Genomic DNA, 25731 nt, shown 5'->3' with positions numbered 1-25731 from the left:
TCCTCCTGTCAGAGCAGGGAGGTGACCGAGAGTTAATTGGAGGCTGAGCTGGCACTGCGGATATGGAGAAGCCAGTGTTGGCACAAGCAAACCTTGATGATCCAACCCACTCCAAAGAGTGCCTGCTTGCTTGCCTATTCCCAGGACTGCAGCCGCTTGCTGTGCTAAAGCTGGCCCTGCCCCACTCTTCATAAGGAAGGTACGGGGGTGTGCCACTTGTTGGATCAATGTATTAACTTGTGCATTATCTCAGTCAAAAGATGCTTCTTCTTCTTCTTCCAGCCAAACAAAAACACTTGAACAGTGTCAAAGAGGGTCATGGCTTGGGGAGGAGTATAAATAATAAAATTATTGTTACTATTATAGCCTGGGGGGAGTTCCAAGGGCTAGCTAGAGAGGCTTGGGTGGCTGCATTTGACCCCCAAGCCTGAGGTTTCCCACTGCTGGTTTAACTGGTGTGAGAATTTAATGTATATCTTTATTTCTGTTTGATGTGATATCATGCATGTGTTACTTCTAAGTTGTGACCTACCATGTACACTAAGAACATGGCAAGTTGGAAGTGGAACTGATTCAATGTGTACTTCTGTTTCCCCTACTGTTCCTAGGACTGGCTATCTGCACATAAAGTCCTCTAGAAAATAAATATGAGATTCACCCACCTACCCCACACATGTGTGGTTTTGTTTTTGTTGTTGCTCCTATCATAATACTCATAAGAGGGAAAATGAACAATGCAGTGATGGAATTTATGTATAGACTATCCAGTATGGACTGTGGAGGAGAAAGGTCAAATTATCACAGCAAGCCCACATAAGTGACTTCTCATTGTTGTATTTATATTTTCACACACTGTGGGGCTGCTGACAAAGGGCAAATGGAAGCCTAGAAGCAATAAATTCCACAGCACACAGCAGTGTGATGTTGGCTATTCATTCTGCTGCTAGCTAGCTTGGATTCTCTTTCTTTTTTAAAAAATTATCTGTCATTCTGTCATTATGATCTCACCCCACCCCCATTGCAGCAAAGTGGAATGTATCTTATGTTACCCCCTAATATTTATCTCATCCCTGAAGGTGATCTCTTTATTTCACAGCAGCACCGATTCATGAAGAGAATAGAACTAAGAAAGGGTTGTTTTGTCCCTTCCAACTTCTCTCTGTGTAAATTGTTCAAGAATTTGGATTCATCTCTGAAATTAGGCGCTACTGGAGAGTCTCTAGTCAAGGATAAATCCATGTCCTCATGGAAGTTGACAGGCTGGTTCCCTTCAGCATAATCTGTAAGAGGGAAGGTGGATACTTGGCTGCACAAAACAAGTTCTGACCTGAGTAGCAGCTTAAGCTTCTTGAAATGGGGTCATGTAGACTGGAAGGTTTAATTAACAAAAATTAATTAGTCTGTTCTGCTAACATCATCATGGTTCTGGTTCTCTTATGTCAAAAACAGGCTTTCCACACCCTAGCTCTCCTCCTCTGAAACAAAGCTCCATTCAAAAGATTGTCGTAAAAGTATATGTGTATGAGAGAGACAGAGACTTCCGGAAACATGTTCTAAACTGTAAACAATACAAAATACTTGTGAAATGTCAGAAGAACTGTATGCATATAGGGATCTCTGCAATTTTCAGGGTAGGACTTGCTTAAATGAAATGGCAACAAATGTGTAGAAACTTTGTACTGCAAAAAACCAAACAAAGCCATTAAAGTTAGTTTAACTATAACTTGCAAGAAAAGAACAGGATACCAAGGGTGTGTGTGTGTGTGTGTGTGTGTGTGTCAAACTATGGTTTATTAACTTTGGGTAGTACAAACAATGGTTTCCTACCTTCAGACAAGATGGGAAACTGTGGTTTGTCCCAAACCACAAATGGAAGTTTCATGTTTCCTCCCCATGTGTGCAGAAAGTGGGAGGGAGTGTACATAAACATGAGACTTGCTCTAGGGTGTTCTCATCACTATAAAATAAACCAAGGCTTGTTGTGACATTTGAATGCAGCCAATGTGTGACAGTGTCAGGGTGGAGCTTGGGAGGGTGTCACAGTTCAGTAATATAGCAAATGCACACTCCAGCTTGCTGCTGCCACACAGCTCTCTTCATAGTAAGAGCACACATAAGCACTGCACATACAGCTTTGGTTAAAATCCAAAGGAATCAATTTGCTTCACTCCAAGAACTGTTTCTGAAGCCCCAAACTGCTTGAAAAGCAAATTTATGGCTCTGGAAATCCTACTTCCAGACACCACCACCTCTGCCTGCTTCGGCAAGGTGGATTAACAGGAAGCCAAACTGTAGTTGAGCATGTAAGGCTACAATCCTAGGCATACTTAGTTGGGAGTAAATATCATTGAATTTAGCAGGTATTATTTCTGAGTAAATGTGCATAGGATAATTGATGTGCATTAGTGACTCAAGTGCAAATATACAGTCCTAGTAAAAATTAATCCTAGATTGACCTGACCTGGTTTAATAATTTGCTCTGAGCATACCTTTCTGGAGATGATACAAGGTAGTCCTGTGAGGGAGCCAGTCACAGATGGATTGGTGTTCAGGTGGTTTTGCCTTTTAGTCCAAAATTTTACATGTTAACCTTATTATCTGTGATCTCTATGCTCTTTGTTCACTGAACATCACAGTAATAGGATCAGATCTCCCCTGTCACAGGGTACCTCTGTTCACACCAGACATTGTGGCTATTATTTGCACTGTGAAAGCTTTGAGAAATGCCTACGACTTCACTGAGTGTGATCCTTGCGGCATGGAATGGGGGGCAGAGTTTTAAATGCTTGTTATTAAAATGTGTATGTAGTAAAGCATGCCTCCTTCGATTTTCCTGTAGTAATTTTGCTTTCTTATATTGTCTGCTGCAAAAATAAACCGGGTCTTAAGTTGCTTACTAGAACGTCAGAATTGCCCATACTTGTCTGAGAGGGTAGGGCAGCTTAATCAAAGAGAAGTGATACAACAATGGATATTAAGTAGTTTAAATCTACATTTCAGACTGGCTGTCTGGACTACATAACCTCTTGGCCAAATGCCAGCAGAGTAAGAAATGCGCAAACTCACTCAAGGTGGCAATCGTTTGATCAACACCACACAAAACAAGTAAGATTAACTACATCTATATCTCCATCTCCCTTCCACTCCTTGTGAGCTCAAACTGCAAGATAAAAGCGTATTTTGTATAGAATCATCCCAGAAGACGAATTTTGATTACTTTTGTATGGTAGAAAATTTCAGTTGTTAATCAAGCCTGCTGCATGAACTGTTGGTTTTGCTTCTCTCTGTAACTGACTGAAAATACGACTGGAAGAGTGTGTTGAGGGTGTTCAAACACAGTGGTGTTATTATCCCAGTAATATGAAGCTGTATCTGACGTCTGACAGCTTTTTCTCTGTACAATGAAATTCCTGAGCATGCTAAGTTCATTGGACATGCAGTATTTCTTTTACAAAGGCACCAGGAAATGCCTGACACAAACATGGCTGCATTTTCTTTTTGCCATTCCAACCTTAACAGCTGAGGAACCCAAGAATTATCTATATATTCTGGGTAGGACCATGTGCACTTTGAAAAATGTAAATGGCCAAATAAGCGCCTGTTCTAGGAGTACACTATGTGGTTCCAATAATGGAATCTAAACAAGTAAGAACATATTCCTTTGCACATTTGCTCTAAACAAAAAGCTCAGACAGCTTTTTCAAAACCAGTGTTTCTAGTCAGAAACCATTCTGCCTGTGTTTGTGCTGTGATTCTATAGTCTTGTTGAATTATGTGGGGCTTATTTTTGATTAACAATGAATAAGGTTGGTCTGTTAGCTTCTATGTGTGAATCAGCTGGAGTGGCAGCCTCTGTCCCGGGTCTTCTATTTTGAACAGTCTTTTGAAATACTGGTAGTTGTTTCCTATTGTTATAGCTGGGGTACCAGAGTCTGTTAATGAATACTAGAAACTAATAAAGGGTAGCATTTACATAATATTTAGGAAATGAAGGGAAAATACAACCTGCAGAACTGTACCATATGAGAAGTTCCTGGGTTAGCTTATGCAGACCAGCCTGCCTGGGCTAGCTTAGTGCAGAGACATTGCAGGGCGATAGGGAACCAAGCACTGATCAATTAAGGGCATTGGCAATGCAAAAGAACTGTCCTCTCCGAGGAGTGGACAGTGATAGGAGAATGGACAGGTTGCCAAGGTGATGTGGGGGCATGATGTCACAGGAAAATTTGTTCTTTTTGAAATCTAAAGGTTTGCTGGGAAGGAATGGGGCAGAGTTCTGTGAGCTGTTGTGGAGGTGAGAAGCAGGAACAAAGAGATGACATGCAGGATGGCTCTGAATCCAATCCTGGGGGGCAGGGAAGGACAAGCTGCACCTGAGATGAGAATGCTGTAAACTCTGCACTCCCTTCATCTACACTCAGGGTGTACATATGCATTAATAAACCATTTTTCAAAGACTCCGCCATGCTTTATTTCTCCACAAAGAGACAAAGACCATGGCTGAGAGCCAGGACACCTGGATACTTGTTCACCGCTCAGCAGAAATTGGGGTGGCTAGTAACACTATTTTGAGCAGACTTCAGACTTCAAAGTGGGGTGTGTGTGTGAAAATAACTGAAACTGGGCGTTTTGTCCTATGTATAAATGTTAAGTTCTTGCAATACTTTTGTGTAACATATAAGCTGATTAGCAGATATATGAGTTATTCCTCTTGGGGATAAACTAGATGTAACATTAAATGTGCATAAGCATTTAACATGCTCAGGTTTTGTTCTTTAAATAGCAGCTGCTGAGGGGCAGACGAGGCTGACCAGGATTTGAACCATGGTGTGCAGGAGGCTTGAAACTCCCCCCTTCCCACACAAACATACCATGATCCCAATGAAAATCCCCCTTGAGATTTCCCCCCGGAGGAATGTTTCCACAGGAGTCAAAGAACACTTTCCAAATGGGGATAATAACAGTTTTAGGGGAGATTTTCATTGGGATGTGGGAGGATTAACATTCCCCTTAGAACACACCAAGGCCCTGATTCTGATTGTTCGCTACACCCAGCTGCTATTTAAAGAACAACAATCTGATGCATTATTATCATGAAGTCTAGTTTGGCCCTTCGATAAGTTGCCCATTATATTAATAACTGGAGTAGTTCCAGAACACCAACTTTTATTAATCCAAGGGATAAAATCCAATAGGAGCTTAAATTTTATGAAAGTGTGTGTGTGTGTGTGTGTGTGTGTGTGTGTGAGTGTGTGTGTGTGTGTGAGAGAGAGAGAGAGAGAGAGGGAGAGTCATATAAATATATGAATAAGCTAAAACATTGATCAGTGTTTGTATAAATGGCAGGCAGGTTACCATGCTTCTCTGTTTTTCCCCATGTTGGCATATTGTGGCTGTCAATGGTTTATCTGGAATAAGACTAACTGAATTCATTGTTCTGAAAGCACCTGAGGATTAAGATGATCTCCTGTGGTTTTAGCATCTGTGCATCCAATGGGAGGTGGAGGAGCACATACTCGTAATGTGTAATCGAGTAATGGAAAAAGGGATTAAGAAACAATAGCTGTCCTTTGTAACCAATTATTGGCTACACTGTTAATTCTCACTCTTTTTCCAAGTGGGATGTTGTCAGCATTGAGTCAAATGTGCATGAGACAGGATTCATGCTGGTTTATTGTAATAGGCGACATTTCCTCATTTTCACACTCCATCCCCCTTAATATGAACCGATGAGTAGATTTCTTTTTCTTTGTTTATACCTCCCGCTTTCTAATAGCACACTGTATATTTTATGATCAGGAAAGTCCAGTGTTTTTGACAGGCAGAATAAACACACCCATATCCTGAGCCTGAACATACCTACAAGGAAGTAAATGCCATGAATTACTGGGAATTACTTGTACTGGTGTACAAGTGAATAGGTTTAGGGCTGAGGCATGTCTACATAATTACTGGCCGCCTCCTATATTGCAGGGATAGCCAATGTAGTGCCTTCCAGACACTGCTGGCCTACAATTCCCATCAACTCTACTCAGCAAGGCCAGGGATGATGGGAATTGTAGTCCACTAACATCTCAAGGGCACTCCTGACTTACTGTGTTGTAACAGCAGCATGTAGGATTCTGGTGATCCCAGCCCTTGTGCTGATGCTGATTCCATAAGTATTGTGTTATACTTCCCTTTCTGACCCATATGTAGAGGCCATACCTCAGCGAGGTTCTAATTTTTCTTTCTTTTGTTCGGAACATCCCGATGTATTCTAAATGGTTCGAATGTGTTTCCTTTCTGTGCTTTCCTCTTCTTAACTGTTTTCCATGCTTCTGCACTGCCCATGCGTGCCAGAAATAAACAGCTAATTGCATTATCACTTTATGGGGCTATATTGTTGAAAGAAATGGTCACCAGTGGTGTGATTCTCATTAAGTATTTTAATCTCCTATCCAAGCACGTTAATTTTCTAATAGCTAGGAACATCAGAGATATCAGCTCTTGAAAGGAACGAAAATCAGCATCATTAGACTGAAAATTAAACTGTGCATTTTAGAAACAAAATGTAATGCTCAAGTTCTGAATTTTACACATTTTTTTTTCAACAGCTAAATAATACTAACAACAAATGCCTGTCCCTCCCATTTATCTCTCCATCTCATTCCATAGCATTACTCTCTTGTTATTACAACCATTTCTCAATGGTGCCATCTCAGATTTTAGTGAGAGAAGGGGAGAGATTTCAGGAGAAGGTGGGAAATTGTAGAGGAAGGATCAAAAGCTTGTTCTAGGGCATATCCAAGATAAATCTGGGGCGGCACATGGGGCGGCAGGGATTGCCCCCCCCCAATAATGCTGGTTGTGGTTGTACAAACTCCTCTAAATATTGGGAAATAAAGATATACCAGGTGATATCAATCATTGGGATATGTAAGCAAGCTGTGTACAGGTAGTATAAAATGGAATGGCTGTACCTGGCTCAGAACCCACATTTTCAAGCTGTGAATGTAATCCTTGAGAAAGATCTGAACTGCCAACCTGATAAACATGCACCTGGCCCCAAGTTTTGGATCAGTTTTGATCAGCAAAAGTAAACTTGCAGTCTAGAAATGGAAAATACACAGATTGGGGCAAGGATACTTATTTATAGAACTACTTTTTTTTTTTTAAGCTGGACTGTTGGAAACCTTATTACTGGTAACAGTAATATTTGCTTTGCTGGAGTATACAGTTGCCTTTTATTAGTAACACAAACGGGCCTCCTTTCAATCTCCCTGGAAAAATGAACCTACAGATGGCTGACATTTGTACTGTTTTGCTTTAACTTCTTTTCAACAAGTTAGAATAACGGAAGGAAAGTCAGAAAAAGAGGGCTTGCAGACTAAGGCCTTTTAAAACCTCTTTTCAACTGCCTCCCCACTCCTCTGCTATTATGAGAACTTTGCATCGTTATAAATATACAGGAGAAAATATAATTTGTGATGAATGAGCTGCCTGGCCATTGTAGGATTATGTTTGTATTTTGAAATGCTTGAATAAAATAGTGCTTTAAGCTTTATGTTCTAAAATGCCTTTATTCCTGCTGTAGCTGGGGCAGAAGGGAATCATGCTTATGAAACCTTGAAGAATCTAAGGAATAGTTAGTGAAAGCAGATTCCTAAATGCCAGTATGGTGTAGTGTATAGAGAATGTTGGACTTGGATCAGCAACATTTGTTTTTCAAGTCTCTACTAAGTCACAAAACTCACAGGGGACCTTTGGATGTCAGTATTCTTCAGCATAACCCAAAGACAAAATTGGATGTGTGTGGAATAATGTGTACAATCCTTACTTAGGGAACTGAGAGACCCACCTTATTTCTTTTATTGTAAGTTGTTTTAAACTGGTTTTAATATAGTGTTTTAATTGTTGCCACCCTGAGCTGGGACTTTAAAATTGAAGGGCAAGCAAATAATAATACAGATATGATTAGCAGTCATCTGAATCTGTGTGCGACCATACATTTAAAGCATGACTTCACCCAAAGGATCCTGGGGTAGTGAAAGTTGTAGCTTGAGGGAGGAAACTACTGTAGCCAGGATTCATTGGGTGGGGGGAGTCATGTGCTTTGAGAGTCAGTGTGGTGTAGTGGTTAAGAGCAGTAGACTCATAATCTGGTGAACCGGGTTCACGTCTCCGCTCCTCCACATTCAGCTGCTGGGTGACCTTGGTCCAGTCACACTTCTCTGAAGTCTCTCAGCCCCACTCACCTCATAGAGTGTTTGTTGTGGGGGAGGAAGGGAAAGGAGAATGTTAGCCACTTTGAGACTCCTTCGGGTAGTGATAAAGCAGGATATCAAATCCAAACTCTTCTTCTTCTTCTTCTTTAAGTGTGTGCTACAGATGCTGCCAAGGGCAAACCAATATGAATGCAGAGAACCACCCTTGACCTGTTCAACTTGCAGCTAATGTGCCCTTGTACAATTCAGACTTAAGTGGTATTCTCTGCTATCTGAAGCTTGCAGGGATATGATCATCATTCATTAGATCAGCATCAGAAAGGTCGGTGCTGGCAGAATTACAAACCAACTGAGACACCATCCCAGAACTCCAGCCAAGATCTGTTGGCTGGCCTTCTTGGTAGCTTCTTCGTTTATAATGGGTTGCTATGAATCTGGGGGCAATAAGATTGAAGCAGCTGCAGTAGTTCCAAAACTGAGGATCAACTGTTAACACAACATTCCTTGAACCAGGGCTGCCAGTCTCCCTCCATATATGGTGGTTCTGTTCTTTTCCTCTGCTATTAGATGCATGGCATGATTTGGGGAAGGGTGTGTGTGAACCAAACCTGATATCCTGGGGAATATCCAGTGACAATCATACACAATTCAGTACATTTATTGTGCTAGACAATTATGCTATAAAACACCTAAACACAAACACAGTAATAGCATAACAAGCGTCAATAATATAAAAGAAGAAAAAATAGAAGTACCACCAGTATCTTAGTGTACCATCAGTACCTTAGCGTCTCAAATTTCAGAAGCATCCTGTGCGTTGCCAAAATCCGGCACCCCCGCCTCTCACCTTCTGTTAGACTTCATAGCTGTGGCGCCTGCTGGGGTGCCCCAGAATTTTCGCGCCTGGTGAAACTGAACAGCTCACACTCTCCTCTATCTGCCTTTGGTACCATCAGCGAACTCAGCTTCAGATTAAACCTCAGAGTTCCCAAAACAATTTGCAGCAATATTATCTAACACTCTTTTTAATTTTTTTTGCAGCCAGTGCAAAAAAGATACACTTCACGTGTCACAAAGCTGTTAGTGTCACTCAAAAGAAATAGTACTGTTTCTTCCAAGGTGTTCCTGCTTCCATATGTCAAAAGACATTTCAGAAATCTCTCTTGGATTACTATATAAAGGACAGATTAACAGATAGTGAATAATATCTTCCACCTGAAATTGGCCACAAACACAGAATCTGCCATCATAAGCGACCTTGTTGCAGTGACCACCCAGAACTACAGTAGCACTTGAAATTGCAGCTCAGTGAAGGCATTTCTTAAGAGATCCATTCATTTCAATAGGTCTACTCGGAATGTGACTAATGTTGGCTATCACCCACTGTCCCTAACTTAAAAATGACCTCAAGAGCAGGCTGACATAAACACATTCCAGAAAACATCAAAAGGCATAGCAGGGAATCACCACACATCTATTGCCTGCCAAGAAACCTGATAAACTTTTTCTCCAAGTAACAGCCAGATTTAAGTGTCCATTATTTGGCCATAACTTAGGCCATCAGCTCTGACCTGCTGTCAATTCCTTTTCTGATTTCCTCTGCCTTCAGTAATTAACGCCAAGACCTGGCAGAGTCTGGCATTCAAAATAAATCCACACACTGGCTAGTCGAAATTTACAAGGGGTGCTCTGCTCAAAGTTTCCCATGTGACCCGTCCCAAAGGAAGATTCCTCCCTGCAACAGTGTCATCTTGAAAGAAGAAGGCTAACATGGTGATGCTGGTGGAATGGAGAGGGATTGTTCAGCAGTGGGAAGGGCACAAAGAGAAGTCTGCTCTTCTGGTCTTCATTAGGCCTGGAAGTCTTACTAACAAGAAATTCCCAGTGGAAATGATGGAGAAGTGAAACATTGTAGGGGAGATTTGGAATTGAGTTGAATTTCTTTGGAAAATCCTGGGCTTTTGTGTATGAGTTCTCAGTAATCTGCGAAGAACGAAAACCTGAAACAACAGCCCTTTTCTAAACTGGAAGTGTGGATGTGAAACTTCCCCTTGTTTACAGAGAAGTTAGAATGAATTTTTATCTCTGTGTTTTCCTTTCTGCATTTCTGGACTATGGATGCCCCCTGTATAAAACCTTTCTTGATTTAGTGCTCATCCACACTTTTGCTTGATCCGTATTTTCATTGTATTGTGTACCAATTAATTCCATCAAGTCTAAGAGCTTTTCCTGTTGCTCCATGGCTGTGCCTTGAGAAAATCCGATCTTACTCGCTGAGTCAGGTCTTATCAGATGCATGGAAAATCTGAAGAGAGATTTGCTTAACGGAGCTTCAATTCAGCGGGTAAAATCAGATTTCCGCAAGGCACAGCTGCAGAACAACAAGAAAAGCTCTCAGACCCAGGGGAATTAATCAGAACACAATGTGATCAAAATATGGGTCAAGCAAAAGTGTGGATGAGCTCTTATTTTAAATGATCCCTAGAGTCAGTCAGGTCCAGCCTGAGATGTCTTGCTACCTGAGGCAATGGACCCGATGGCATCCTTCTCATTTCATGAACAGAAGCCAGCTAAATTGGCAGTTAGAAATACTTGTCCTGGAAGCCATGCATATAATAAAATGTCAAAAAGGATGCTACCCTGCTCAAAGGATGCAGCTCATATCATTTTGAACTCAAGGTTATGACTTCTACTGGTTTAAATGAATCTGGAGAGGCCTTCAGTGTGTGTTTTTCAGAAGGCCAACATTAAAAATTAAAATATAGGCTGCAATCCTATACCACTGATCTGGGGAGTATGTCCCATGGAATTCAGGGGTACTTACTTCTAAGTGGACATGCATTGGGTTGTGCTGTAAGGCTATGATTCTCTGTACACTTACATAAGAGTAAGCCCCATTGAACTAGGTGAGACTTACTTCCAATGCATGTGTGTAGGACTGCACAGCGTTTCATAAACTATAGCAGTAACAAGTAGTTATACTTTAAAAATGATGAATAAGTATCTGATGTTAGGTCATCATTGCATCAAGCTGTGTCTGTTTTTAAAGTACTGTATAGCACATTCAATTTGCTGTTTTCATATTCTGTTGATGGGAACATGGCTAACAAGTTTAGGCTATGCCAATTCTGTGCTCTCAGACAGTTTGTGAAATGATAATGAAAATAACTATCCTCAGTATTCTTATGTACAGCAGTGGACAACTTGAATAGACTCTCACATGGCAGAGTTGCCTGTAACAGGGTGTGGCAAGACTTGGATTATGATGACCTTGTTGACATCTTTGTCCACCAGCTTAGAAAAACTGGATGGGGCTGTTATATATATTGCGACAGAATATTTACTCAATCCTAAAAGTCTTATTGAGACAGTCCAGCGCCGTTTCCTTCAGTATTTTGCCACTTATGAAAATCATTGAAATAAGAAATTCTGTCTAAGAATGCTCAACTCTCATTAACTGACTCTGTTTTGCTTCTGTATTCAGAAAGGAATTTGATACAGAACTTCAAGGCAACCTGATAGAAAGGAGCAACTAATTGACTTGAGAGAGTCATCAATAATGAGGAATCGGCTACAGAATTTTCAACATCAGAAGGACTGATCTGGATGCGGTTACAAAGTGTATTGCAGATGTGAAAATCACTCCTGCTTCTTATAATGAAATAACACTGGAAGTGAAGATTCTTGGATCTTGGTGAGAGCGGATGACATCTACGTGTCATCACATCATTTGTTACTTTGTTAGTGGGGACGAAAATATAATTCAGGGGCATCTTGTTGAGTAGATTGCAAATTGTTAGGAACAAAAAGTGGTGCATGGCCAGGATTTGTATGTTTGAAACTATATTTTTATATAGCGCTATATTTTTAACAGAAGAGTGGAAGATAATTCATTCTTATAAATGTACATATGTACATGCGGGTGTGGAATTGAAGCAAACTATTAAGCACAACCTCAGGTGCCAGATGCGGCCCCTGAATCCAATTTTTCAATCCAGTGTGTCATATACATGGGATCAAAATACACAAGAAACGAAGAAGTGGCAAGTCTCCTACTGTATTTCAGATATTGCTATGGCAGGGTGGACTTCACATGTGCGCGCGCTTGACAATGGTGGTCTGTAGGCACACCTTTTATGAGTGTGGTGTGTCTATAGTTCACAGCCATGCGCCATATGGAATGTTGCTTTTATCTGCATATGCAAAGAAGGTATTGGAGAAGCATTCAGACAACCCAGCGATGGGTGCACTATAAATGCCTAAACGGATTAGGCAGAAGGGAAAAATAAAGCATGCCTCAACTGGCCCCAGGCAGCTTTTAAGATCTGCTGCTGGAATAGATGTATGGCACATGTCTGTGAAATGCCAGATTTAATGAGGTCGGGTAGTGTATACAGAGCAGACCTGTGGAGAAACAGGCAAGTCCAACCATCAAGATTTGAGTCGGAGATGAAATACTGCCTTTGGGGAAATGTCCACTGGACGAAGAATCTATGTGAGAGCAGATCAGAACAATGAGCTTATCCCATGACATCCTGAAACTGACAAATAGATGAGTTCACATGTGCATCAGTCTTTGAAATGCATTTTGCCCCAAGTGGTGGGATTTTTAGGCTGTTGTATTTTCTTGTCTCTCTGGAATAATACATGTTGTTTAATCACAAAGGTAGTTATTTTTCCACAATCCAAGTTGACTGTGCTGATAGGGTACTGTTTTCATATTGGGTGAGATACAGGTGATTGTAATGAGATAACCCCAGACCCTTGTCTTCTCAATAATAATTCAACCTCTTTGGAGGTTGTATTTTGTTACCGTCTGGTTGCGTAGAATGCATTTTCCTCCCCTTTCCTGATCACCTGTGCACAGTCCTGAATAATCCACATATAAATTGAGAGCTTGGATGACACCAGGGAGACCTGGTTATGAGTTACTGCCAGTGATGGGACAACTTCACCCGGCACATCTTAACTCATGGGCTGAACAAAATTGGGAGAGGTGCTCCTGACAAGTATTTACAGTATTTCAAGTATAGATCAAGGACACCAAAAAAAAGAACTACAATAAATAAGCAAGAGAACCAATATCTGCTTAATTGGGTGGCCTGGATGTATATATAGTTCACAACAATCAAATACTTTTTCACTCAGAGTAACTGGGTTACCACTATAGAATGCATATGCATGTGCCTGCATATTTTTATATTTTTTTTGGAGTTTGCCTTGTGATCAGTGAAAGTTTCATTGAGAACAAAGAGGTTGATATGGAAGAACATTGGCAGATGCTCTTGTAAAGCAGCCCTTTCAGCCTCAGGGCAGACTATGAATGTGCAGAATCACATTTAACATTTGAAGGTGGAGGAGAACTTCTTGGGGGTGTGTGTGGAAATGATGCTCAATTCATAACACAGATTCAGTATTCTGAACCAGGTCATTATGGATTTCAGTGGCTTATCCACTGAAATCACTCCCTGCTGCTTTGGCTCCCCGTAGTCTCATTCATGTGCCTTGCTTTTTGTTAATACACAGTAGTAAGGAAACCATGAGCTATAACAGTATCAGTCTACACCTGGTCTCGTTATTGTCCCGATCGTTCCTTTCAGAGTCTATCCAGAATTTCTGGTAGATCAGTATAGCTAGAATTTATTTAGTCAGTCAGTCATTTTAAATTTCCATCTTGTGTTGCTTTTCTCCTTTGCATCTTTTTGAATTTGTGCAAGCAAGTGCTAGTAATTTTCAATGGGCAAAGATTCATTCAGCTTGTCACATGAAAATAATTATGTGAGGTTATCTGAATCTACCTTTAGGTCTTCCAAAAAGCCATGCTCTTAAGCAACTGAGCTATGCCAGACCTTGAGTAGACAGAGAGACTTGTTAACTGATTCTCTGAGTTCTCAAATACTTTTTTCAAAGCAAGCAAAATCAGAGTGCATTAAATGCAGAACAGTTCTGGATACTGGACTAAAATCCTGGATACCTGGATTCTTTTTCTATGAGACAACCAATGACATCTCCACCATGCAAGACCAGCAGTAAAGGGCTAAAAACATACCAAGATGTTCCTTCTCTACATTCTCCTTGATAATGGGTCTTTCATTATTTCTTTTTGTCTGACTGAGCTTGATCTGCTTTCATGTCTTCATTCATTGTCTAAAAACCCAGTTGTTCCCCACAAAACAAATGAAAAGAGCAATGTTTGCACATTTTGCTGCCTATCTTGGGTTCTACAAGAACTAGAGGCTTACAGTTTTTACATGAAAACTGGGAATCAGGGGTTTATGGCTCACTTGGGATGGGAACTGGCTCCCTTGCACTCCTCAGCAGATGCCCAGGCTGCTTTTCATTCTGAGTGGGACCTGGAAAATTTGTCCCCAAAGCTCTGCCCACAGTACACTACTATGCACTGGTAGCCTGAAATGATTAGTGAGGGTACAGACCAGGGATCTGAAACAGTTCATCCAGTACCACATTTAAATACTGCATCTAGAATGATATCATTCTTTTTCTTACTTTGCTTGTGTACATGAGTGGGGTTCTTCATCTTTTGCTATATTCATAAATACATCAGAGGCAAGCTGAGAAAATTGGTCATTGTTTGAAAGAGACTGGAGAATAATCAAATGGTCTCGTTTTTTGGTTTGTTTCTTTAAAGGTAAGCAGCAAAGATACGGAAAAGCAGTTTCTCCTTTTCTCCAGTACAGCCACTATTCAGATATGCAGTTGATAGAAAGGGAATGATGATTTCCCCACTAAGTGGTAATTCTGGGGCACTTTATAGGAGATGGGCATATTTATTCATTTATTGCATTTATTTTCCACCTTTTCCTTCAGGAAATTTAAGGTGGCATACATGGTTCCCACCTCCCTATGTTCTCCTCACAACCTACCCTGTGAGATAGGTTAGGATGAGAGGTCCAAAGTCACCCAGTAAGCTTCATGTCTGAGCGGGAATTTAAGCCCTGGTCCAACTCTCTAATGACTACACCAAACTGGCTGTCCATTTTTGTTCCCATCACATATTTGTTTTTAAGAACTGCTTTGGGCCTGATCTCTGGGTAGCAGGAGGAAGTAGGAGTGGTGTAAGAGCAATGCAAGTAAAAGTTGAACAGCAAGCAAGCAATGGTTAAAGTAGCATGATGCAAAGTAGGAAGGAGCCTACATCCCAGATAGGATGGCCACCTCAGAACTTCATTGTCTTCTGAGACAGCTCAGGAACAGCAAAAAGGATACCTAACATGATGTTCAGTGTTGGCTTTGGGGTAACATGCACAAGGACCATTTGCTAGATTAGAAAGTCTTCCTGAGTGAATATTAACAAGTTCTGACGAAAAGAATGCACACTAACACAAAATCAAATATGTGATCTATAAACCTCTTAATTAGGTCCTGTTGCAGTTAATCAAATGGCGCCAATGTAAATGCAGATCCACCAGTCTAATTGATTTATGGTGATTAACAAGCCATTTGTCTTTCAAATAATCTTGGTGCAAACAGTTCACAAATGCACATTTTTTGTGCATTTAAAGCTTTCTTGTCCATAACCAGGTGCGAATGTATTGAATTAAAGTAATGATGTTGAAAGAACAAGAAATGCCAATACAGTATGGGTTGGGTCAGCTAGCAGAAATCTCTGTAGTCCTCTTAAATAATCAATATGTGCTGTGCTTTCTAATGCCTCAGATTATTGTAAGCAAACAAAAACTATTCCTTGTATGAGCCACCTCATTTATGATTGAAGCTAAGAAAGTGAAGTAAAATCATTAATGTGTTTTTCTTTTTTATTCATTGCCTAGAACACTGCATAAAATTACAAATGAATGACATTTACAATATAATCCTACAGATGTTTATTCACAAGTAAACCCCACTGAGTTTAATGAAATGTCAGGGCTTATTCACATTTACCCTTTGTCTCATTCTTTCCACGCACACGTCTGTGCTTAAAAGTCCCATGTCTGAGTATGTGGGGTTTTTGGTTTGCTCCAGAGCTCTCTTCATGAAAATGTGCTCTTTAGTGCTCAACAGGAGCAAACATCAATTCAGGTTTTCTGCAGATTGCTGTTTGCTCCTATTGAGCTTGAAAGAGCAGGTGTTTGCAGGCAAAACTCTGGAGCAAAAACAAACAAAATGCTTGGATATGGAGCTTTTTAAGCCTGGAAAGAGCAGGGCAAAAGGTAAGTGTGGATAAGCTGCTTTCCTAGGAGTAAATCCCTTTGAACTCAATGGGACATACTTTTGAATAGATGTCTAGGGTTGTACTGTTAATCGCTTTCAGCCCTGATTCTATTGATTTGTAGCCAGTCATACCCCTTTTCATCCATTACTGACCTGTCCTTTCCTCAACACAGTTATATTACAGTTGATGATTAAAACATCCAGCGATAGTGAGTTCTAAAGGTCAGGAGTGTTCTTTGTGAACCTATTTTCTTTGTTCAGCCATCACAGAATATATCTGTTCTGTGATGTAGCAGCAGGCTTTCGATCTAGGAGTATGACCCAGGGAAAATTAATCACTTATTGATTTCAAGGGCAGAGTTGCTCAGGTTACCTTTGGTTGGGCTACTAGCATTCTAGCTTTGTGTGTTCATGACTTTAAAAAAATGGACTAGCAGCCTGTCTCTAAAGAGTTGGCTGATAAAATTCCAATCAATGCATAAAGTTCAGCCTCCTTGGGTTCCACATGGAACCTCCAAGATCGAACCTGAGGCTGTATACGACGACAGATTGGTTGCAGAGGAGCAGCAACAGTAGGAGAGGGCTTCTGCCTTTATGCCCTGCATGTAGGCTTGTGGAGGTAGCCAGTTAGCCACTGTGGGCAGTAGGATGCTTGAGTATGATGCTGCCTGCAAATTCCCAATGAAAAGGCCGCCCCAGATGTCAGCACTCCCCATGGCGTGCATGCATGACATCAGCATGCATGGTGGCATGCTTGAGGCATGCTGACGTGTCATGTGGAGGCCCTGTGATGCAAGCATGGCCCATGGCGTGTGCACATGGCCCTGCAGAACCTTTGGGGGTATGGCCCTTTCATTGGGAATTGGGGGGAGCCATGGTGCCCTGGCCCCCTTCCCAGGACCCTTGCTGCCATTGAACCCAACGTGTTTCGATTATACACAATTTTGGCTTTAGACGCGACCGCAGAATGTAACCCCTGCATAAGTTGCAGGCTTGCTGTATTTTAAGGGCATGGTCTGACCCCACCTGTCCAAAGCATAATCAAAGATGTATGTACATGCCAGAGCTCAGGAATGCCCTGATGATCAAGCAAGGTTCAACTGTAATAATAATAATAATAATAATAATAATAATAATAATAATAATAATGGTACTTCACTGAGAGGCTGCATTTCAGCAGTTCACCACATAGGGCACTGCACCCAGACACAGTAGCTCATGCTGCTGCTCTTGATTTGCCTTGCCTCCAACTGTCTTGTGTCTCATTCTCACACCCACCTTCTCCTGGCAGAGAGGTTAGGTAACCAGCACACTGTAGCAAGCAAAGCCATGCATGTTCCAAATGGCCTCTCCCCGTAGCTGCAGCCTTCCCGGTGTATAACACACCCATTTCCTCCTCGCACCATTCCTGCTGCTGGAGCTTCACCGCCTCAAGCACGTTACAAGATGCTCGGCTCTTCTCTCAGTTCAAAGCAGCTTGTGAAATTAAAAGGATACGTACTCTAAAAGTAAGTGATCTAAAAAAAGATTCCAAAAACCATTCAACTCTCCCCAAAGTCAAGCAGCAACAACTGAACTTGACACAGCAGACAAGCAGCAGCAAAAGATTAAGGCGTACTCTGGCAGGCGTGTCGGAACAGGGAAGCTTATAAAGCCTAAGTGCCTCCAGGATTCAACACTGGCAAATATTCCCAGGGAAACCGATCTGGAACGCCAGGCCCATCAGGGCTGAAGATTTAGAAGGCCCTGCTTGGACAGTGCACACCAGGCTAGAGGCCTCTATGCTGACCCTTACACATGGAATGAAATACAGTGGTACCTCGGGTTACAGACGCTTCAGGTTACAGACTCCATTAACCCAGAAATAGTACCTCAGGTTAAGAACTTTGCTTCAGGATGAGAACAGAAATCGCTTGGAGGCAGTGCAATGGAAGTGGGAGGCCCCTTTAGCTAAAATGGTACCTCAGGTTAAGAACAGTTTCAGGTTAAGAACGGACCTCCAGAACGAATTAAGTTCTTAACCCGAGGTACCACTGCAGATAACGGGAAACAATATTTGAGGTATGGAGGACCTTGGCCAGAGATGGGGAAACTGTAGCCCTCTTTGGCCCCAACTTCCAGCAGCTCTAGCTAGGAAGGCCAGTGAAGGGTGTTGTCCTGCAACATCTGGAGGTCTACAGATTCTCTATCCATGACTATAGACACATTGAGCTTTATAGATGTAAACCCGCACTTTAAACTGGCTCTGGAAGCGAGTAGATAGCCATCATAGTCCATGTTTTAATATGCTCACTCCTTCCCAGTAGTTATAAAGGCTTTAGAAATCCACCAATGAAGGGGTCATGCCTACCAATCCTTTGGTAGGGCATTCCAAGGATGTGACATATCTACCTTAGATCTAATAAAGATCCACCCACCGCCCTGTTCCCAGCATAACAAAGGGTTGCTTGCCAAGGTACATGGAATTACATTTGGAGGCACTGCTAGGATTATATTTAACAAGGGGAGCGCAAAATCCTAAATTAATTGGTTTTCCAACTCTATTGAGTTCTGTGTTAAAGCATTATGTATATTGGTACATTGTGAATAAAGAATTATAGAGAGATCATATAGGCCTACAGTGGGATTTAAAATACTATTCTACATTGTCATCTGCTTTCAAAAATCTGATGACACACACAAGATTTAGCAAAAGTGTAGTCTTCCTGGCTATATTATAAGGTTCCGAGAGGTAATTCAACCTGGATTGTGTTCAGTCTGTTTTTGTTGCTGCTCCCCCCCCATCTCCTCCATACAAAGGCGATTTCTCAGCTGACAGCCACCGAAGAGTTCAGATGAAGAAAAGCCTAATAAGGGCCTGTGACTATTTCCTATCTGCAGATAACATGACACATTTCTGCTTGAGGAAAAGCAAGATGAAGATTGAAAATATGTTGACCCTTTGACCAGCAGAAATTAGTCCAATGAAAGAACCGATAAATGTCTCTCATATTGTCTGAAACCAAATGCAGCAACAATAACCAAGCAATCATACTGCTGAGCTGTTTCAGGCACAATAACACGAGTGTGGTTGATTTTTTGTTTTTCTTTATGTAAAGCAACCGTATCTTTTCTATGCTGTAATGCAGCATGAAAGCAGGGATGAGTATTATGAAGCCCTTAGAAAGGGATAAAAACCTCTGAATCCCAAGTCTGACCAGCCTCAGCCAGTGTGGTCAATGGTCAAGGATGATGGGAATTATATGTTATAGGTTTTCAGCCCTGGCTTAGAGAAACCAGGCACCTATTCTTGGGTGATTTTCTTTTACACAGTATGGGGGTGTGTGTGTGTGTGTGTGACTTTACAAAGAATGGCTGAATGAAGCCTGAGAAAATGAACAATTCATAAAATTTCTGCCCCATACAACTTACTGTGCTGACACCAGAACACAGCCTATTTTTTAATTTTTGTGGTGTGCAAAGAATGATTTGTTTAGGCTACTGCTGTGAAAGCATTAGATGACAACATGATCATTGATAGGTTCTAGAATACTATGATTCTATGATCTGGAGCACAGTTGTTTTCCCTTGTTATGAGAAAGTGTACTAAGTCCACCAATGTACGGTCAAGTGGACAAAGACGATGCCTCTTTAGTTCAAGGTCGGTTAACCTTTGATCCACCAGATGCTGCTGGACTACAACTCCCATCGCCCCTGACATCTGACCGTGCTGTCTGGAGCTGATGGGAGTCTTGGGACGATGCCCCCTCCGTCTCACCGCTTTCCATCTACCGGTTAGAGCACCAAAAGACGCTGCATTTGTTTACCATGGTGCTGTTTGTGATATGGCTGCAGGCGCCAGAAGCTTCCTGAGCCCTTCTCTCCCAGGCCTCGCCACATTCGTGACTGCTGCGGCTTAAGGAAAGCGGCTGGTTTGGGAGCTCCCAGCTGGAGGTTGGGGGAAGGGGGGGGGTGAGAAGGCAGCAGGCTCTGCAAAGGCCCGGCCGCGCCTGGTTTTGCCTCTGAGCAACCCCGGGGTCCTCCGCCTTCTCCCCGGTTCCGCGCACGCTTCCAGAGCTAGCTATGGATTTGCACTGAACCGGGGCGCGGATCAGTTGGACGTGAGCGGGAGCATGTGCGAGCAAGCAGGCAGCAGAGGACTGCAGATGCGCAGTCGGGGGAAAGAGGAGCGGCGGCCGGAGAAAGGCGGCTTGCGTCGTTTCTCCCTTCCGCGCTGGCTGAGGCGAGCGAGGCCGGCAACTTTGCGCTCGCTGCCTTGCGCGTCTCGAGGGCCAGACGCCGCGCTCTCGAGCAGCTGCTCCCGCCGCCGCTGCTGTTTTCCAGCCCGACGACGCAGCTCCTCTTTCTTCTTCTGCTTCTATTTGTTTACAACCGGGTGACATCACTCCTCCCCCGCGCCCCTCCGCTCCGAACGCGACGTCACAATGGTGCGATCCCCGGATTGGCCGCGGCGGGTTCTCAGCCGCCATTGCCGCCCGGACGTGGTTATAAAAGGCGGCGCACGCACAGCCACTTCCTTCGTGCCTCGTAGAAGGAGATGCTGGAAGTGCCTGCTAGTGCAGCCGCCGCTGCCGCCAGCCTACGTCACAGGGAGGCGGCTGAGCAGGGGGGCCTGCTAACTTAAAAGTCCCTTGAACTCGATCGCTCCTTCCCCCTTCTAACCCGCTTCTTTCTCGCCTGCTCTCTCGCCTCCTCCTCCTCCGCTTCCCACCCCCCTTTGAGGCGGCCCCGTGTGCGCCCACCGTGCCCCCTTCTACTCAACGCCCGGAGCTGGCTACCCCTTGCCGCCTCCATGCATCCTGCCCTTTACACCCGGGCCAGCATGATACGCGAAATCGCCGCGGCCGTGGGCTTCATCTCCAAGTTCCTGCGCACCAAGGGGCTGATGAACGAGCGGCAGCTGCAGACCTTCAGCCAGAGCCTGCAGGAGCTGTTGGCAGGTATGGGGCGGGGGGGGGGCAGCAGAGGGGGGTGGGTGGGAAGGGGACGATTTTAAGTATTTATCTCTTCTCCGCCACCCGCCACCTCCTTATCTCCCCGCTTTTCTAATGCTGCCTCATCCGCCCTCTCCCAGGTTTCTCTTTCCATCGCACCATTTGGAGGAGCGGGGGTCGCATACTTTTTTTCTGTGGTGGTGGTGGGAAGGGTGTTCTGGAGTTAATGACCTCCTATAAAATGTGCCGCAGAAAGAGATGCATTTCGCATAAGACCAGGAAATGGCTCTCTCCCCCCCACCCCCCCCACGCGCTTTCAAAATTCGGGATTCACGAGATTGTAGTGCGTTGTTTTATAATACTATCGCAGTAACGGTTCCTTCGTGCTGTCCCGTCCAGAGGGGCGCGGGGGTGGCACGTTCCCCCCTCGTATGTATGTTCAGCTGCGTGCCTGGAAAGTCCCTTCCTTCCCTGCCTTCCTCTGTTCCTTCTTCAGTGTTTGTACTCAAGTTCACGTCATGCAGATTAGTTCTCCTCCCCCCACCCCCGGCCACGCATACACACACACACACACACACACAAAACCCAGACACCAATCGCACTTTTACGCAGTTATGGAAATAAAGGCGGGGCGGCGCTATTCCCCGCCCACCACAGTGGTTATTTGTTTTAGATGTTTTAATCTTTTCACATTTGGAGACTTAGAATCCTATTTATTTTTCCTCCTGGTTTCTTAGGGAAGGGATTTTTGTCAACACTTCATCTCTGTGGCAAGGCTGTGGTAGTGAATAGTACCGTTTACCCTTTTCTGCTCATTTGGGGGAGTTCTTCGCTGCAAACACACATTTACATGGAAGCAAGACCCAATGAACAGAAAGAGGACTTATTTCTACGTAAACATGTGTGGGATTGTGCTGCTAGTGTCCCTTTTCTACCTCAGCTGTTCTCCAAGCTGTAGTGGTAGCCCTTTTCCCTTCTCTCCCTTTGGTGGCTGCTGCAGGGGCATAATGCCATGCTAATTCCTGCTGCTGCTTATCCCACAACACACAGCTGCCCCTCATTTTCTTTTCGCTTTGTCTTAGTGTGCTTTCCCTTCATTGTACTAAGACAAAGAAATGCCAGCAAGGAGATTGTAATGTAGTAATTCAGTATGATGTGGTTAGGTTCTGTGTGTACATTATAAGACTGGGTCCAAGATGCTCCTTGAAGTACATTTATCATAACAATAAAACAACCTACATTGGACTTGGCTATTATGCTTTTGCATATTTTTAAAAATAAATAAATAACCCCACTGTTTCTAAACAGTAAAAATGGTTCGGAGGAAGAAACAGCCCTTCTAAAGAAAACGACCATCTGACCATCTTATTGGATTAAATGCATCTTACTCTGAGTTGCTTACTTGGAAAGGCTCCTAAGCACAGTTCTGGAAATAATAGATAAATAAAATGATGAGTAGCATTGGAAGATTTTAGTTAAAGCAGTTTAACCTAGTGTAACAAGATTCCTGTTCTAATGTAAGAGCAAATGCTGTCCCGCTGAGAGTAAATACCTAATCCATACGTGTAAACATATAAGGATGAGCCCAAATTTGAGCTAAACACATTAAGATTATTGAGGGAAATGTCAAAAAGTTCATTTTTTCAAAAATCAGTCACCCAGTGTGTTTCAGTAATAATAGACTCAAGAGATAGCAAACCAATTCTAAAAAAGAAATATGCATAACTTGCCTATCCCAATTGTTCGGAATCCAGAATTCTGGAAAACTTATAGCCAAACATATAGGCGGTGTAACACAGTACTTAGAGCACCTCTTTGTTTAGCACTGCAGGCAAGGTTCCACTTCACTTGTTAGAATTTCATATGTGCATATTCTTATTTGCTTATGGAGAAGGTTGCACAAGTCTCTGTGAAATGTTGCACATATCAGGAAATAGATTTTGTGCTTATTTCAGATGTGTATGGTACATCTGAAAAAAGATTTGGGGAAATATTACTGCATTACAAACTACACATAATGAAACTGTGAAAAGAGGCCTTTGGATATATACTCAAGATTCCCCCCCCCCCGACCCCCAAACTGGTTTTATTGCCCTACTTTGAGGTGTCTGTGTGCCCAATTACATGTTTTTCTCACCCCCATTTGTGGAGGGTATCATTCAGTACTGATTTTATACATTTATACATTCATAGGCTGTTAAATGTGCCTTTAGCTGCAATGAGCAAAATACTTGGTTTCTGTTGAGCCTGCCATTACTTTCCAGGCCATCGAATATTATTCTACATTTTTGCATCTATGTCGTATTTCTCTCTCTCTCTCTCTCTCTCCCTCCCCCCCCCCCCGTGCTCTTGTTCTAAGCTACCATTTTCAAGCGTAATAACACGACTACACACATTGGTTATTTGAAGAGCAAAGTATGATCTTTTGTTGCTTTTCATTTTGTTCTGTAGAACACTATAAACACCACTGGTTCCCTGAAAAGCCATGCAAAGGATCGGGCTATCGCTGCATCCGGATCAACCATAAAATGGATCCCTTGATTGGGCAGGCAGCACAACGAATTGGACTCAGCGGTCAAGAACTGTTCCGGCTTCTTCCAAGTGAACTCACTCTCTGGGTCGACCCTTACGAGGTATCCTATCGCATCGGAGAGGATGGCTCAATCTGTGTGCTGTATGAAGCCACACCAGCAGGAGCTAGCCAAAACAGCACCAGCATGCAAATGGTAGACAGCAGAATAAGCTGTAAGGAAGAACTCCTCTTGGGCAGAACCAGTCCCTCCAAGAGCTACAATATGATGACTGTATCAGGTTAAGATAATAGCCTATGGATGGATCATCTTATAATGGATGGATAAAATTTGGTTTTTACTTTGGGTGGGCTCCTCTGGGGATGGATTATGGAATTTAAACCATGTCACACCTGTGAAGACCTGGCACAAGATAGAATGGTAAACTTTTATTTTATAGTGGCAGTGCCATAGTTTCGACAGTACCTTTCAGTGATTTAAATAGCCTGTGAGTAAAGATGATTGCTTTATTTCCTAAGGTGTGAAGTTGTCCAAGGAAGGCTGCAGTTTTCTCCCAGATGTCTTGCTTAATTTTTTTTCCATTTTTTTTGAAAAAAACATCAGTTTTCAGCCTAAAGCTATAGCTATAAAATTTATTCTCTGCAGTAAATGTTGCAGAGTAAATTTGCACTATTGACATTTTTAGGGGAAAAAAATTGTTAACATTTTTGGCAGCTCAGTAACAAGACTTGTTATGAACATGGTAGTACTGGAAATTTTATCTGACAAGACTTTTACCTAGCACTTAACAATCTGTATAAACTGTACATAAGTCACACTTGGTGAGCATGAACTGGGGAAAATGGTCAGATCTCTGTATATTGGCCTTCAAAGTAGCAAGTGAGCAGGATCTGCTATGCCAACAGGCTTGAGAGAGACCATATAAAGACACTGTCTGAACTGTGGTGTGTTTTACCAGCCAGCTATCTGTACATTTGCTAGCTTGTAGTTTTCTAAGACTGAGTAAACCTCTTATTTTTAGAAAGTGGAGGTCTGGTTTGTAATTTCCTTGTACTTAATTGGGTAAAAGTCTTTTCCACAAACCACCATCTATTTTGTGAACTTTGTTAGTCATCTTTTTTTTTTTTTTTTTTTTGGTAAATTATGAACTGGTGTAAATTTGTACAGTTCATGTATATTGATTGTGGCAAAGTTGTACAGATTTCTATATTTTGGATGAGAAACTTTTCTTCTCTCTATAATAAATTGTTTCCTATCTTGGCATTTTAATTTAATCTCTTGTCATGCTTGCATAGGATCAGTTTAAATTGTTTTTAGTCCTAGTGGACTTTTCTAAAGGATGGGAGCACTTGAGGTAGGGGAGAGCTTGATAAAAGTTTTGGATGGAAGAAGAGGATCATTGGGTATAAATGTTTGAGGAGCCCAGACCATACATTAATGTATCACTTTTAACACCTTTAAAAATGGGCCATAACGTGGAAATAATGCAAGGGTCCAATTATTCCTAAATATGAGGAAAACATGCAGAACGACCAACAGACATGCAGAACAACCAACAAACGAGCAGTGAATAAATCCAGCGGATCAATGTTTACATGGTTTCCTGATGAACGAGGAGCTAGCAAACCATTAAAACAAGAAAAAATAAAAATAAACCTCATTTCCAACTTGATGGATGCCCAGCTCAATTGGTATTTACTAGGATCAATGTCACACAGCCCTTAGGAGCAGGTTAACCACTCAACAGAAAGGTTGATTGCCTTTTGCTTTTCTTCAAACACAAGATTCTCTTAGAGTTCAGTGAGATGGGATCCAGCAAAAGGTATGTATGTGTATGTTTTTCTTTCCCAATGATAGCAGGTGTTCTGGTGCTGGCCTGATGACACT

The 25731-nt window shown here is 42.4% G+C and overlaps 2 protein-coding genes across 2 annotated transcripts in view; both read left to right on the top strand.

Moving 5' to 3' along the window:
• LOC309542299 (uncharacterized protein) overlaps positions 1–11896 on the top strand; it is a 137251-nt gene extending 125355 nt beyond the window's left edge. The window contains exons 7-8 of the mRNA XM_082241061.1: positions 3001–3105; positions 11692–11896. The gene's annotated coding sequence lies outside the window, so the exon portion shown is untranslated. The remainder of the gene's footprint in view (positions 1–3000; positions 3106–11691) is intronic.
• Positions 11897–20885: 8989 nt separating this feature from the next.
• On the top strand, positions 20886–25113 carry BTG1 (BTG anti-proliferation factor 1). Its single transcript, XM_082241057.1, has 2 exons — positions 20886–21319; positions 23765–25113. The coding sequence occupies exons 1-2, from the start codon at positions 21172–21174 to the stop codon at positions 24127–24129; spliced, it is 513 nt and encodes a 170-aa protein (XP_082097183.1). The 5' UTR covers positions 20886–21171; the 3' UTR covers positions 24130–25113.
• Positions 25114–25731: the final 618 nt, after the last annotated feature.

The sequence above is a fragment of the Podarcis vaucheri genome (genome assembly GCF_965113315.1).
Source record: "Podarcis vaucheri genome assembly, chromosome: 10".
Classification (NCBI taxonomy): domain Eukaryota; kingdom Metazoa; phylum Chordata; class Lepidosauria; order Squamata; family Lacertidae; genus Podarcis; species Podarcis vaucheri.
Note: the sequence above shows the minus strand (reverse complement) of the source record. Positions and strands in the feature narration are given on the sequence as shown.

What these genes read in the sequence shown, in the direction of transcription:
- BTG1 (XM_082241057.1), top strand. Translation starts at nt 21,172, where the DNA reads ATGCATCCTGCCCTTTACACCCGGGCCAGCATGATACGCGAAATCGCC. An exon ending in CCTGCAGGAGCTGTTGGCAG is followed by an intron (nt 21,320 to 23,764) that starts GTATGGGGCGGG and finishes TTTGTTCTGTAG; the next exon opens with AACACTATAAACACCACTGG.